This window comes from Ctenopharyngodon idella, chromosome 6 (assembly GCF_019924925.1).
Source record: "Ctenopharyngodon idella isolate HZGC_01 chromosome 6, HZGC01, whole genome shotgun sequence".
NCBI lineage: Eukaryota > Metazoa > Chordata > Actinopteri > Cypriniformes > Xenocyprididae > Ctenopharyngodon > Ctenopharyngodon idella.
The window spans coordinates 23,107,003-23,123,357 of NC_067225.1; the positions used below are offsets into that span (position 1 = coordinate 23,107,003).

At 36.3% G+C, this 16,355-nt stretch overlaps 1 protein-coding gene across 2 annotated transcripts in view; it reads left to right on the forward strand.

Annotated features, from left to right (window-relative positions):
* Positions 1-16,355, forward strand: part of slc9a7 (solute carrier family 9 member 7) — a 42,992-nt gene that overhangs the window by 4,152 nt on the left and 22,485 nt on the right. For both annotated transcript variants that reach the window (XM_051898241.1, XM_051898242.1), the window contains exons 2-12: positions 3,762-3,964; positions 4,790-4,867; positions 8,339-8,415; positions 9,655-9,767; positions 9,979-10,084; positions 10,615-10,756; positions 11,573-11,678; positions 12,347-12,435; positions 13,035-13,148; positions 14,499-14,610; positions 15,053-15,206. In XM_051898241.1, the coding sequence (XP_051754201.1) occupies positions 3,762-3,964; positions 4,790-4,867; positions 8,339-8,415; positions 9,655-9,767; positions 9,979-10,084; positions 10,615-10,756; positions 11,573-11,678; positions 12,347-12,435; positions 13,035-13,148; positions 14,499-14,610; positions 15,053-15,206 (1,294 nt within the window). The remainder of the gene's footprint in view (positions 1-3,761; positions 3,965-4,789; positions 4,868-8,338; positions 8,416-9,654; positions 9,768-9,978; positions 10,085-10,614; positions 10,757-11,572; positions 11,679-12,346; positions 12,436-13,034; positions 13,149-14,498; positions 14,611-15,052; positions 15,207-16,355) is intronic.

Sequence of the window (16,355 nt, forward strand, 5' to 3'; positions counted from 1 at the left end):
TACCGTATATCGGCACATGTCAAACCTCAACATATTAAAATGATGTTTGATGGCTCATGTGAAGACTGGAGTATTGGCTTCTGAAAATTCAGCGTTGCCATCACAGGAATAAATTACATTGCCCATAAAAAAGCATTATTGATCAAATAAAAGCAGGCTTGGTGAGCATCAGGTTGATAATCCTCTGATTTCAAACGGTACATAGGCCTATACGTCAGTGCTGTTCTATTCATATTATTAGAAGTATTATAACTAGAAAATGCTTCCTTGATTCTAGATCTGGTTATTTTTAATTTCCAATTCGCTATAGCTATAACTTGATTTTAAACTGCTCTCTCTTTCCTCACCCTCAAATAGGATCTTTCATATTCCTATCCATCAAATGCTCCATCAGAGCTTTCTCTAGTGTGTAATTAGCTTTGATATTATGCTCTTCCTCCTTATTAATCTGCCCCATTCTACTCCTTGCACGTCTTTTTAAGATGAATTGCCTGCAAATACAAAGCAGGCTTGACTTCAGCTGTTGCATTGAACCTGTTCGGCTCAGGTAGTTTTTTTTTATTCCCATGTGGAATCAAGGTTGCAATACTTTAGCTCACACAATGGAGACACCTGCTCACGGCTGGACAGATGGTAATGTTACAGTTGTGTCTACTTGGGTGTGTTGGATTTTCTTTCTATTTGTATTTTCTACTGTATATGTCACAGCCTTTGGACTGGGCTGTCAGGGGCTTTCTGCTCTACAACCCCTTCTGTCCCTGAAGAACAAGAGATTCTGCCAGTAAAGTGTTGTAATTGTGTTTTGCTTTGGTGTACTGTGACATATTCAACAGTGCAGGGGAAGACAAACACTAAGCTGCATTACCTGGATTCTGACTGGATGGGGGATATCCAAGGTCACTCATTGTCGCTGCTGGGTTGTAATTGTAATGCTAACCCAATTACTAATGCCTTACACATGCTCATTTAAGCCTTGCTGCACACAGCATGTGCTTCAACTGTAAACTAGCTTCCATATGTTAAGTTTAGTGCTGGAAGTCGTATCCTGGCCTGTCTACATGCCAATGACCACTGTAGTTCTTGGGATTTGTGTGTACACACACACACACACACACACACACACACACACACACACACACACACACACACACACACACACACACACACACACACACACACACACACACACACACACACACACACACACACACTATATTACTCCTACCCTATGTGCATTCACACCTCTTCCCTCTAAGGCCCTGTCCCAAATGGCACCCTAAACCCTCACGGTCTTCCTCTGAGTCCACACTTTCACGATGTAATGCCGCTTGGACTGCCGAGTAGAAGTAGAGGGTAGCTCACAGACTTGCGGGCTCAGCAGAAGTGCACATCGAGGGCGCATAGCAGCCGCAAAGGGGGCGCTCACGAGCACCCTTCTTTAAGCTTGAATGACGAATGAGACACCCTACGGTCTTGTGGACTTAATGGACACGCGGACGCAGCAGCCATTGTAAGTCCACAAGACCGAAAGTGCACATGAAGTGTGCCATTTGGGACAGGGCCTAATTCAGTTTCACTGCAGATATTAGGCTTGCTGCTATACTGAAATAGGAGATGCTTTACTTAAGAAAATATGTTTAATGCAACATCTTGCACCATTTTTGATTTCTTCTTACAATCACATTAGCTGTGAATGGCATGTGACTTATGACTCTCAAACCACAGGAATATTATGTCATGATGCTGACAGCGCCACAAGAACCAAATACACGGCTTCTTTTGTGAGGCCACTAATAAAGAAATATGCTTCTTGTAGCCAGATTGTAGTCAGTAGTTCAGGGATTAGAAGTGAAATATTTTTCTGAATAGGAACTGTATTTTCAGAGGCCTCCTTTCCAAATGGTACCTGGATAGAATTAAATGAAAGAATGGGATATTTTTTTTTCAAAGGAAATTACATTTTGCTCATGAGCTTTGAAATAATAAAAAACAATACATTTTTATATATGTAATATTATATTTTAAATTTTATATATTATATTTTTCAAAAACACATTAAAACACATTTAAATACTTCTGACAAAATTCTAAGAATAACTGATATTTGATAGACAGCATAGCTTTCTTGGTACAGAAGTTGTCATGGTTTCCACAATTTAGCACTGGACATGTGAACTCTTTCCCCTCATAAGTACAAACAAGCACGGATGCACCAATATAAACATTTTGGCCATTACGATAACCAATAATTCTTTAAATTTGAAAGCCGATAACTGATATATTGGCCGATAAATCTACATCAAAAATCTTATATAATTTGTGAGAGATTACAAAAAGAAAAGTCTCACCATTAAAAGCCATGTCCCAAGCACACAATTATAATGACTTGAGCTGTACATTGTACTTAACTGTATTTTCCTTTTTGAAGCGATTCCAATCATATTTCAAGCAAATTAAAACCATAATTGTGGACAGTGCACATCTGAAGTGTCTTAGATGAAGGAAATAATCCATTATTTATTGGTTTTAATATATCGGCCAAAATTTTCTTATTGGGCCGATAATGATAACATTAAAAATGAACATATATCGGCCGATACCGATATGGTGGCAGATATATCGTGCATTCCTACACACAAGCAAATAAACCATTTAGGCAACATAAAGTGGTGCAATTCCGAAAGTTTAGTGTAAAAAATTCTGTTGTTACATGTAAAGATTTTAAGAATAAGGTAACTTTATTAACTGGTTAGCAGCATTTAAAAACATATTCACTCTGGACCAATTAAAAGGGATTTTTTCCCTGTTCCCTATATTGTTCAGCACAAAATGTGTTTGTTTTTGTTTCCTTGAACTATTTGTGGTGTAGTTCTGGTATTTACCAGCACTGGATCCTGGATTGTTAATGTGTTTACATGCAGATTGTATTTTCGAAAAATTCCAGATTACGCAATTGGACACAGAATTAATCCTACATATCACTACTTGTCTGTTAAATTATTACATTTAGCCAATTTAATTATGCTTTTGGGGACCATGCACTGTCAGAAAACACAAAAAAAATGAGACCTGTTGGGGTACAACAGATTGTCACTGGGGCAGTCCCCTTAAAGAGACATCTTTGTATTTTATCTACCTTTAGAGGTACATATCAGTTCCTTAGAGTACTAATATCTAACCTAAGGTACTACTACCTTTTAGGTCTCTTTAAGGGTAGGTGATAAGCAATTGTACCCATAAAAGTAAAGTTTTTGCATTATTCTGAGAGTGAGTGGGTAGATTGCAGTGCATTTAACACATTTCATCGTATTCAAATTCATTCAACAGCAATCAGCAGAGTTTTCCATCAAATCACTTCTGTCTAGACCTAGCTTTAAATCAAAGTAGTGTATTTTTCATGCTTTTTGCGGGCGGGCGGGGGGTGTTTCTATATTGTGTTTTTTTTTTTTTTTTTTTTTGCCTCTGTTCTTGTTTCTGTAGTCCATGCTGTGTGTGCTGTTGACTTCCTCTGGCACTTCATTAGCATTAGCATGGAAATACCCAGATTTAACACAGCAGGCTCTCATCTCTACTCCCTGTCATCACACAGAAACAAATCTGCTCATACTGAGCTTTTAAGGAGAAAAGTGTAATTTCAGTACCACTGCAAAAAAAAAAATTGTTGTTTCCAAACAAGTTTCCCTTTCAGAAAGCCTTTTTTTCCCCCACAGTGTATGAATTGAATGTGTATGTGAGTGATTTATCTTCTGTGTGTCGGACAGGTCTGTTGGTGGGAGTTATTTTGCGGTATGGCATTCCCTCCACCAGCTACCATAATAAAACTCCTCCGAGTTGCACCCTGAAGGAAGGTCCTGTCAGCACGGTGCTCCTCAACGTTAGCGGAAAGTTCTTTGAGTACACTCTCAAGGGGGAGATCAACCTTAGAGAAATCCACAGTGTGGAGCAGAACGACATGTTGCGCAAGGTACAACAGCAATAATATACATACTCACATATAAAAACCCCTCTGATAAAACTGCAGCAGAGGTTTGTCAGAGGATGAAATTTCATTTGGAAGTTTAATTTCTGTCTCCTGTTCAGCAGTGTTATTGAAAACTAAAGCTATCAAAGTAGAAATAATAATAATATAAATATTGTATGAAACTCCTAAAAAAATTTTTAAAAGAAAATTAGAAATGTTGCCTTGGTAACTAACTGAAATAAAATAGGTTTAGATGAAGTACTAAAATTACTAAAACTAAAACTGAAATAAAAATAAATGAAAGCTAAATAGAAATAATAAAAAGCCAAATGACAAAAGCACATAACAAAATGACTAAAACTTAAACTAAAATTAAAATGAAAACTGAAAATGTAACAATACATGCTGAATCAAATTATTAATAAGGTCCGGTCATTCTTTAAGACCGAGTCATATATGCCAGTGTATTCTTAAAAGTTAATAAAATGTATTTAAATTATAAATACCTCCTGCTATTGATCTGATAGTACAACAGCCAACAAACAGCAGCTCATAAATAAAAATGGTAAATTATTAATTTCAAAACCTACCATTATGACACACCAGCATCCTCCTGATGATGAATTAAACTAAAAAAGGACACGTCCCAACAATGTCTCATCTCAACTTCCTGTTTTAATAGAAAATACATCAACACAGGATTGGCAATTGCAATGTCAAGTTATTCATGAGGTCTTTAACAAGATTAGTAAAAACATTTATTTTAAACGTGTTTATGATAAATATTTGTTTGTTAACAAATTAACATTTAAATATTTTTTGTTGCAGGTGACCTTTGACCCAGAGGTATTCTTCAACATTCTGCTACCTCCCATCATATTCCATGCCGGATATAGCCTCAAAAAGGTATGAGTGATATTGTGAGCAAGGAATTTATCGTTTATTGTTTTAGCTTTTGTTTGGCTTGTTTAGTAAAGCGTTCATCGGTTAAGGTGCTTCTTTACCTCTTTACATTATGAAATTTTGAAATATGATCTATTCTAAGGCAACCTGAGCTCTGTTCTTTTTCCGTTTTGCCTCGGACTAGATGAGAGCTGAGAGCTGGTCAAAATTCTCTTTAATTACACTGACACCTTTTAAATTGTGTGGCACACTTTATATCAAGTGTCCTTATCTACTATGTACTTAAATCAAAAAATAAGTATATTAACAAAAAATAAGTTTATATTGTATTGCAAAGCACTTCTGCTGTTATTGAGGTGGGATACAGATAAGGTTAGAGACTGGTTTGGTGGTATGGGTAGGTTTAAGGGTGGGTTGAAAGGTAAGGGAAGGGTCAACGGTGTAATTATAGATGTAATTACATGCAGATATTTTTAAAAATATAATTGCAATGTAAAAACCTATGTACACAGTAAGTGCATTGTATTAAATTATTAATTTAAATGTTAGTACATTGTAGTTAAAGACACCTAATATAAAGTGGGACCAACTGTGTTATGCTTTAATGTATATTTAACATGGGAAGTCAGATTGTGACCTTTGTATAATTTGTGAAGCCAGGTTGGGTTTTAGTGTTTAACATTATTGTTCCCCATGACCTATTATTCAGTGGCTTACGGTGTTAATTTGGCTTATTTATAGAAGTATTACAGAGCTTTTTGGCAGTAAACAACATTGGCACAAATACCAACACACAGACGTAGTGTACAGAGGCATTGCTTATTGTTTTTTTTTTTTGTTTTTTTTACACTTTCATGAATACTTTAAAGGCATAGTTCATCCAAAAAGACATATTTTTAAAGTTTTGTTGGCTGGGTGTTTGTAACCCAAGTACACAACAATATGACATATTGAACACCGTACTTCTGTTCTTCATTGTTTTTATTTGTGTCAAATTAACTAGTGCCTGCTTTGACTTTCCATGTGATAAGTGTTCTTAGTCAAAGACATTTGTAAAGTACTCTCTACTAGAGCCGACAATGACGATTATTTTTACTCATAAATGATAATCGTGATTATTAATCACAATTGCTCTCATTCGAGAAATTTCTTATTACATTTATGAGAATTATTGCACTTTCACGAGAACGTCAACTCATACGCTGGGTTTATTTTACCTCATTGAGTTTCCTGATTTATTGTATTTATCATATACATTTACGTGCTCTCATTATAAAAAAGTTAAAAACTGTTAAAACCTTAAGAAGTTTCTCTCGAAAGCTAAAACAGTGAAATTCCTAATTTTAATTCCAATCATTCCAAATTATGTTAACGTTTTACTTTGTGCTGTAGCACAGAGGTTGTGTAAGTGCATTTATTCAGCAACCACAATTGCAAATGAAATTAATCGAGATTCGTGTTTGGATTTATTATTAGTCACTGAGAGGGTTTGCTCACAGATTTAATAGCAGCAAATGGCACAAGCGGCTCGTGAAGCAGTACAGGCTGATTGTATATGACACTTTAATTTGAGCAGAATATCACAATGGAGATTGCTGAACTCCCAACATACATGTATGTCTGTGTTTTCAGATCATATATTACCAATATTGCAATGATTATATTTAAAGAATCAGGATCACGATTAAAATATGATTAGTCGTGTAGCCCCACTCTGTAACAGACTGCATTGCGTAATTTCGCCGGTTACACAGAACAAAATGTAATGAAACAGGATGTATATACAGTATCGGCTCATGTATTTTACTGCAGTGTTTAACAGATGAATATCATGTTTATGACTTCTGCATTCCAGATTTTAATGTGATGGTTTAGATTGTGCTGAGTGAGCAGGGAGGCCCTGAGGAAGTGAGAGGAACTGGCTTCTGCCAGCTGTGTGTGTTTGAGACAGAAGCACAAGGCATTGTTTCCTCTCTTTGTTACACATTTGACTTTTTTGATGATCCTTACAGAATGGAGGAAAAGTGAGGAGATTGTATGACCTTTGGCAGTAATTGAAATTAAGATGTTTAGCACCTCAAATTTTCACACTTGGTATGAACAGTCCTTAAAGGGATACTTTATCCAAAAAAAAAAAAAAAATGTCATGGTGTTCCAAACCTGTCACTTTCTTTCTTCTGTGGAACATAAAAGAAGATATTCAGAGAAATGTCTGTTTGGTTACCAACATTCTTCAAAATATCTTCTTTTGTGTTTCACAAGAAAATGAAAGTTATACAGACTTGTAAATGATGTGAGGGTGCGTAAATTATGACAAATTTAATTTTTTGCTGAACTATCCCTTTAAAGCCACCACAAAATCTGCTCCTACAGAAAACTCCCCTTATTTTCAATGTCTACAGTATAGATGTAACTGATGGGCTTGTGTTAGATTTAAGACCATTTACTCTGAGAAACTCCTGTAAAAATGTTTGTTCTCTGATCCTCTTCTTTACCTTTCTTAGTTTCATTTAGCTCACTGACTTACTCTCTTGCTATGAAAATTGTTTCATTTCCCCTCAAGAACTGCTGCTTTCAAGAATGATTTCATATTTGCTCTCCCAAGCTGTTTGTCTTAATTAGTTTAGCTGGCTGGAATTTAGCTTGTGTGGTAACATGGTTTCATTTTAAACCAACTGTATTTTCTGTATTTGTATCTCCGTGATTACTATTAGTTGCCATCTACTCACTGCACAGTCACAGAAAGACTTTGATCAGAAAGAGCAGTGCAGGAGTTGCAACAGAAGAAGCTGTTTTGACAGTGAAAGAGAAAGGTTTAACATCAAATTATTTTGTAGTTGCTGTGCTTTGTAGCAACCGAGTGACTCAGCATCTTGTGACTGATACTCACACAGGAAAAATCTGCTCTGTAAACGAGCAAGGATCGAAAAATAGAAGATAAGATGTATCTATCTGTCTGTCCATCTGTCTATATTTCTGTCTGTCTATCTGCAAAGACAAATTATATTGATAAGAAGTGACAGTAAACATTTATGCAAAAGATTTCTATTTCATATAAATGCTATTCTTTTGAAGGTTCTATTAATCAAAGAATCCTGAAAAAAAATGTATTACAGATTCCACAAAAATATTAAGCAGCGCAACTGTTTTCAACATTGATAGGAAATGTTTCTTGAGCACCAAATCAGTATCATGTGACAATGAAGACTGGAGTATTGGCTGCTGAAAATTCAGCTTTGCCATCAGGAATGAAATACATTTAAAAAAATATTAAAATGGAAAACGGTTATTTTAAACTGTAAAAATAATTAAACAGTATTACTGTTTTTATTGTATTTGTGATCAAATAAATACAGCCTTGATGATTATATAATAAAGTATTTATTTTATAAATAATACATACAACAGAGTTTGAACCGTTTTCTCAGGGCAAGGATATTTTTCATACCATTTTTCTCTTCCTTGTTTTTCTAGAGACACTTCTTCAGAAACCTAGGATCCATTATAACCTATGCTTTCCTGGGCACTGCCATTTCCTGTTTTGTCATTGGGTAAGTCACTAAGGTTCATAGCCTGTGTCTCAATGTGCATACTATCAATCCTAAATAGTATGTGACATTAGTAATATTCAGTGCTATTTAGGCCGAATAGGGTGGGTGGTATGCACATTGGAACGCAGGGACTGTATTCCCACTGACCATGAAATTGTATTTACCGACAGACAGTGGGAGCAGCCATGACATGCCTCAGAAACTCATTTTATAGATGTAACAGAACTATGCTAAGGAGTGAACTGTTGTCTACTTTTGATTACTTGTCACAGAGTAGGATGATTTAAGCAAACTTAAAAAAAGCAGAAGGTGATAATAGCCAGTTATAGCATGTAATTATAATGCTTTCTTTTATAGATTCACATAAATTTCAACCTAAACTCTTAAAAGTTATTTGTGTGCTAACCAATGACATAATGCAAGAGCCAGGTTCAGGCACGTAATGGAATTTGTGGCAGCAGTACTCAGTCACCGTCAGATGCATTTTGTCATTTGCTGCCAGTTGAGCTCCAACTTTGCGCTTAATACCTTGAGCATTTTGTCCTACCATTCTGAGTGAAAAATGTTTCTCAGTGTTAAAAATCAATGTGTCAAAAAAGATGTTCAAAATCTAGTTGAATATGTAGTTGGATATCTGTGTATTTCATGCATATAGAACATTTCCATTCTGTTGAAATAGTATGATTAGTACACTCTTAAAAAATGCTGGGTTAAAAATAACACAAGTTTGGTTGAAAACGGACAAATCCAGTGATTGGGTTGTTTTAACCCAGTGGTTAGGCTAAATGTTTTATTTAACTCAAATATTGTTTAAAATGAAATGAACGCAAAACTTAAAATGAACCCAAAATACCAAATATGTTGGAAATGAACATTTATTAATGTTTAATAAATGAACATTTAATAATAAATTTAATGAATAATAATTAAACAATAAACATTTATTAAATTGCTTATTAATAAATGTTCACCTTTTGATGATTATTGTTGCCTCTAGTAATGTGTTTGATTTTTGATTTCCAACCTATTTTGGGTTAATTTTAAGCCAGCCATATAGTAATTTTTAAACAATAGTTGGGTTAAATAAAACATTTACCCAACCGCTGGGTTAAAACAACCCAGTCACTGGGTTTGTTGATTTTCAATCCATCTTGGGTTGTTTTTAATCCACCATTTTTTTTTTTGAGTATATCGTAAGATGCTATTCTAAACATACTTTTTTTTAATTTTATTTGAAAGAAACCTCATGTATGGGGTGGTGAAACTGATGCATGTTTTCGGTCAACTCACTGACAAGTTCTACTACACAGACTGCCTCTTCTTCGGTGCCATCATATCTGCCACAGATCCAGGTATGTCATCTCTCTCTTTGTCCATTTTAATTTCGCTGTCGCTTTGTTCTCTTTTCTAATAGTATAAACATGCTGTTGTTGTTAAATGTTGAAATTTACCATCAGTTATATGAACTGCTAACATTTTTTTTTAACTGACCAGCAAGTGGAGCAATAACATTTCAGGATTTTAATACATAATCTCTTTGCTGATTTATGTGTGTGTTTTTAGTCACAGTGCTTGCGATCTTTAATGAGCTCCATGCTGATGGTGATCTCTATGCACTGCTGTTCGGAGAGAGTGTCATGAACGACGCAGTCTCCATAGTGCTTTCATCGTGAGTCCCCCTTCAAACAGTATCAGTTTCTTGTTCCCTTTCTGTTGCTACAAAAAAAAGAGGGTAAAATCACGTGTTTTGTCTGCGGCAGTTGACAAAATGGGATTTTGGCGGGATTTCCCAGGCTGGCAGCACAGAGGGTGTGCTGGGGACATTTTTCACTATAGTGTTCAATAGTAAAAACTAATGATGCTGCAACTCCAGTGGTATTTCAAGATGGCGCTCTGGCTCCCCCTTTTGGACACAATAAGCTAGAGCTTACTGTTTCTCACTTCTTGCTTCAGCACCTTTTACACAATTTGTCCCTGTAGTCAGAATATCACTGCAATACGGTGTTGCATTTAGACTTTGCTGGAAAAAATAACATGCATATAAAATAATTTTAAAATAAAATGGTATTGGGTTCACATTATGCTTCAGGTCAAAGAATTATTTAAAAATGCAATCTTAAATATGTCATTTTCATTGGCTGCGTTGGTCATAGATAAGCACAGTCAGTTAATTTGGATTGTTTTATATTTGGTATGAAGGTCAATTGTGGCGTATCAGCCTGCAGGAGTCAACACACACACATTTGATGCCTCTGCCTTCTTCAAATCGGTGGGTGTCTTCTTGGGCATCTTCAGTGGCTCTTTCGCCATGGGAGCAGTCACTGGAGTAGTCACTGCCCTCATATCCTTTTGCATGGTGTCATGAAATTATATTTCTAAATATATCTAGGTTTATCCGAATGAGTTACATTCATGCCCTTGAATGCATTGTGATGCTTATTCTTTTATACATTTGCAAACGTAGTAACACTGTAGCAGTATCCTCTAAACAGCATTAGATTTCTGTCAAGAGTACCTAGTAAATACAGTTTGTATACACATCGTTCAAAATTTTGGGGTCAGTAAGATTTATTTTTTTTTTTTTAAAGAAATTAAGAAATTAATACTTTTTATTCACCTTGGATGCATTAAATTGATCAAAAGTGACAGTAAAGATATTTAAAATGTTCCTCCAAATAAATGCTGTTCTTTATAACTATTTATTCTGAAGAAGTTGTATCACGGTTTCCATAAAAATGTTAAGCAGCAAAACTGTTTTCAACATTGATGATAATAAGAAATGTTTCTTGAGCACCAAATCAGCATATTAGAATGATTTCTGAAGGGTTATGTGACACTGAAGACTGCAGTAATGTTCCTGAAAATACAGCTTTGCCATCACAGGAATAAATTACATTTCAAAATATATTAAATTAGAACATTTTATTTTAAATTGTAAAAATACTTCTCACTGTTATTGTTTTTACTTTGTTTTTGATCAAATAAATGCAGCCTTGATGAGCATAAGATACTTATTTTCAAAAACATTAAAGCCCCCAAACTTTTTAATGGTAGTGTATATTTTTATACACTGATTATTTTTATACAATCTTTTTTTTTTTTTTTTTGCACTGATTAGCTAATCAGATGTGTGGTTTAAATTCTTAACTTTATCCACGTGACAAAATTCACCAAGCTGCACTGTTTCCCTCTACTGGAGACGGCTCTGTTCTTCCTCATGTCTTGGAGTACTTTTCTACTGGCTGAAGCATGTGGATTCACAGGTGGGTGTTTATGTGGGTGCATAATGAAAGCATAGTGGTTAATCAACTAGGTAACCTAGAGATCAACCTATAGTATATATGCAACTCCTCTAGGAACAGCACAACATTTACTGTTGTTAAGCATCAACTGGAAAAAATAGTGTCATAATCTGGTTTTTAAAAGATAATCTGTTCAATTTTAATGTGCTTTATTAGCATGAAAAATATTTAACGTTCATGGTTCAGAGCCGATAGCCTCGTGGGCAGCACTCCGACATGTGGCGCAGTTGTGCTTCAGATGACCCGAGTTCGAGTCCCGGCTTGTGGTCCTTTCCTGATCTTACCTCCTCTCACTTCACTTTCTGTCTTCTCTCCAGCTGTACTGTCTAAATGCAAAAACAGCAAAAATAAATCTTAAAAACAAAAAAACAACAAAAAAATGTTTTGCCAAATAATTTGCATACAAATACAAGTGAAATAAAATCCAAAAACTTAAAACTCTGTGTTGCTGTACCTGGGAGGGTCGAGTGGTTGAACGTTGACATCCTTGATGTGTAAATGTGTGCAGTCATTTGCCCTTGTCATTTGATTGTTTTATTGGTCACCTCCAGCCCGGATTGAAATTTCATCCCATCCTCCACTTGGAAGAAAAAAGCCACATATGATGCTGATTTCCTTTACTATTCCAGGTGTTGTCGCTGTGCTGTTTTGTGGAATCACACAGGCTCATTATACCTACAACAATCTCTCGGAGGAGTCGACCAAACGTACTAAACAGGTAAAATATTTTTGCTGTATTCAGGGGAAAATACATGAACATTGGATTCTGGTTTTCTGCTCTTAGAGCAGCTGGTATAAAACCAGAGTGATATGAACTGTGGCAAAGTTGAAAAAGTAATGTATGTAGGAAAGAACAAAGGGGTTATGGGAGCCCTGCGTATTCTACTTCAAAAGATGCTTTGATACAAGGGGGCAGCAAGTCGAGGGATAGTGCTAAATGAATTCCCAGCACCCCTGTTGTGTTGTCGGAGCAGTGCAATGTGATGAAGCAAGGTGGGGTGCATGCAGTAATTATGACACCCCTGTGGCACTGGATTTCTCTCCAGGGGCCAGACTCACTATTATCAAAGCTCCGGTTTGTGGATAAGTTATAGACTGGAGTAACAAAAATTGAAGATATCAGCCTCAGCTTTATATCTAACATATGTTATAAAAGCCAGTGTTGAGTATAGAGAAGAGGTGCATGCATTTCCAGTTCAGTTTGAACCTGATTTTGCTATTTTTCTTGTGTTAATGTTGTTTCAGCTGTTTAGTTGAACAACTGTGATTGTAAGGTGCAGACTGCTTCATGTGTGGTATGTTTCTTTGCTGTTGCAGTTGTTTGAAGTGCTGCACTTCCTGGCAGAGAACTTCATCTTCTCGTACATGGGCCTGGCACTCTTCACCTTCCAGAATCACGTCTTCAGCCCCATTTTCATTGTTGGAGCCTTTGTATCCTTGGGCCTGTTTATAACTGGTCACGTCATGCCTTTTTTACTGATCGGATAGCTGTCAGATTTGTTAAAACTGTTCCATTTACACTTGGCCACATAAATGTGTCTCAACAAAACAAATATAAATCCATTTACTATATGCAAATTTCGAGTTCACGTCAACAAAAGCGATTGTGCATTGAGCTTCAGGGTGTGATGCCAAATGCAGTTTGCACATCTGCTTGCTGAAGAGATGTTCAGCTATTCATCTGCGGTGGGCCGTGTCTGTGGCAATGCGTGTTGCAGTAGCGCTGTCATATTTGCTGTTTATTTTTTTTTTTACCATTTTGGAAGTAAAATTTACATATGCAGCTTCAACAACCATATGCATTAAAATTGTCCAGTTTCATTTGGAATACGCCTCAAACCACCTCCTGAAGTGGTTTAAGTGATCGAGTTTAAATATTAAACCGTAAGCGTTTCGGAGGGCATTTACACCTGGTCTTTTTACGATTGGATAGCTATCCAATCAGAGAAAATGCATGAAGTGACCCTTGTCTTTCAGTTGAAATGAAAGTTTCACATTATTTTTTTTCACACGAGTAGGCGGTAATATACATTAAATGAAGCTTGTTAACTCCTAGAATTTAACCTCAGTTAACAATTTTGAGAGTTTGACAGCATGTTACAGATATTTGCCTGTGAACCAAACCAACTATAGAACATCTGGGTAAATTCAAGGCTGTTTTATCACATCTTTTATTTATGATTTATGACCACTAGGAGGCATTGTGTACAGGTTTAGATGCAGCTAATTACTTTACTTTTATTGTAGAAATCTCTGTAATAATGTCACCATGTTTGGCAAGCTCCAAAACGGACAAAAAGCACCATAAAAGTGGTTTGTATGATTCCATATGGTTCATATGTGTGCTATAAGTACTGAATACAATACAGTACTTGTTTTTAAATTCGGAAAAAAATAGTTTAATCAAATCATGAATCTGGACAAGTTTTGCCAGTTTATATAATTGATCTTCAGCATTATCTTTGTTTTTAAACTTTTAACTAACAATTTAAATTATATAATCTATAATACAGTTCAGAAGTTTGAGGTTGGTAATTTTTTTAATGCCTCTTATGCTCACCAGTGCTGCATTTCTTTGACTAAAATGCAGCAAACTGAAACATTTTTTTCAGGATTCTTTGATTAATAGAAAGTACAAAAGAACAGCATTTATGTTTAATGCATCCTTGCTGAATAGAAGTATTCATTTCTTACGTTTGGATGGTAGTATATGTCTAGATTTCTTTTAAAACTTAATTTGTTTTGTGTGAGAAAAAAATTCCTTAACATTTTGACTACCAGATAGCCATCTTTATCGGCCGGGCCTTGAACATCTACCCCTTGTCTTTCCTGATTAACCTTGGCCGAAGACACAAAATCAGTGGAAACTTTCAGCACATGATGATGTTTGCAGGTATGGTGACCACACCTGGCTTACTTCCTCTTCTTTCACACTTGCATGACATTAAAGATGTGGAACTATTTAATAAAAACAACAAAGTAGAATATAAATCAATGGAATCAGTTTTCTAGTGTCCTTTAGTGTCAGACTCTTTGATGTGAACTCTCAATAGATTTCAGCACCCTGCTGAAGGTTATCGAGATCTAAATTAAGAGTGAAATGAGGCATCAGAATCAGAACATCTCTAATAACGGCTCTTGATGTGGAGCAGCTCCCTCCAGATCAGCAACATCACCCTGCTAAAAGGACAGCAAAGTGCAGTACCCTTAAAACATCTGATCGAGTGTGATGGCTCTGTTTGCCTGTTTAAGTTTACTGGCATTCTATTTGTAGCAGCGCTGTCATTCTTACTAAAATCTGTTGTGACTGCCGCATGTGTGTTTGTGCTCTGCAGGGCTGCGAGGGGCAATGGCATTCGCTCTGGCGATCCGCGACACCGCCACATACGCGCGACAGATGATGTTCACCACAACCCTGCTCATTGTGTTCTTCACAGTTTGGGTGTTTGGAGGAGGCACCACGCCAATGCTGTCCTGGCTACATATCAGGTCAGAGTTCAGGAGACCTTGATCAGTGCCTTATTTGACCCTTTTGTTGAGAGTGAGATGGATTCAGGTGCATTTTTCATGCATAGGAAGTTTTATAATTTGTTTGTAGGAACATTTAGGAATTTTTGAGTGTTTACAAATAGGATCGTAAAGACCTAGAACATCGTACAGACTTTAATTGGGCTCTTTTGACTTGGACCAGTAAGCTACCACATAGAAATGTACTAACAACTAATCAGAATACCTTAGAATAACAGCATGGAGACACCCTGGAAATCACAGTGAACAGCAAGGTGTCCAGATTTAAATGGACAAGCAACACATACACAATGTAAAATCGAGTTTTTCAAATAGTACAGTGGATTGACTTGGTGAGCATTGAGAAAAACTTACACAGACTGTCCAGCAGGTGGCAGAAAAACTCACCATAAACATGTTTATTCATTTTATTAATCAAGCAGATTTTAACTAATGAGGTCGCATGTGATTTTCCTTCCTCTCATGACCATTTTGCGGTGTGATATAGGGTATATCAGGCATCAAGTTAAGACTGTGGCTAGTTTCATAATGTGCATGTCAACTGTGTACCCTCTTCCATTTTGGTTTGTTCTGAGGTAAATTTGCACAGAAAAATGAACCAGAGTTCTGCACTCAAGCAGATGGGAAAGAGCTGGAGTTGTTTATGTCGCTGAGAGCTGGTGTTTGTCTGGCTGTCCTCAGCAGGGGCTGGCTGGTACGGCGCAATTAATAAGTGCTGCTAGTTTGTCAGAATAAAGAGGATTATTGAGGACCAGTGCTGATGGCAGCTGATGTAGAATGGGATTGAGAAGCTCACATTATTATCTGCAAAACTGCTGTGCACTCATTGAGTCGCAGATATGTGCAGGATAGCCATGGCGAGGTGAACCTAAGCTGCGTTAACAACAGTATTTCTGAAAAGAAGTTGCTTTTGTCCTTTAATGCCAACAAATCAGGGCGATACGGGTTTAAATTATTTTCAATAACCAACTAAATGGATTTGTGTAATTGAGAGCTAATGCACTGGCCTTACGTAGGCTGACTGGAATTATGACCAGACAGGAGTAAGAACAGACAGCGTTCATAACTAATTGTCTTGAGTCTCCCGCTGCTACATAATGCTCTTAATGG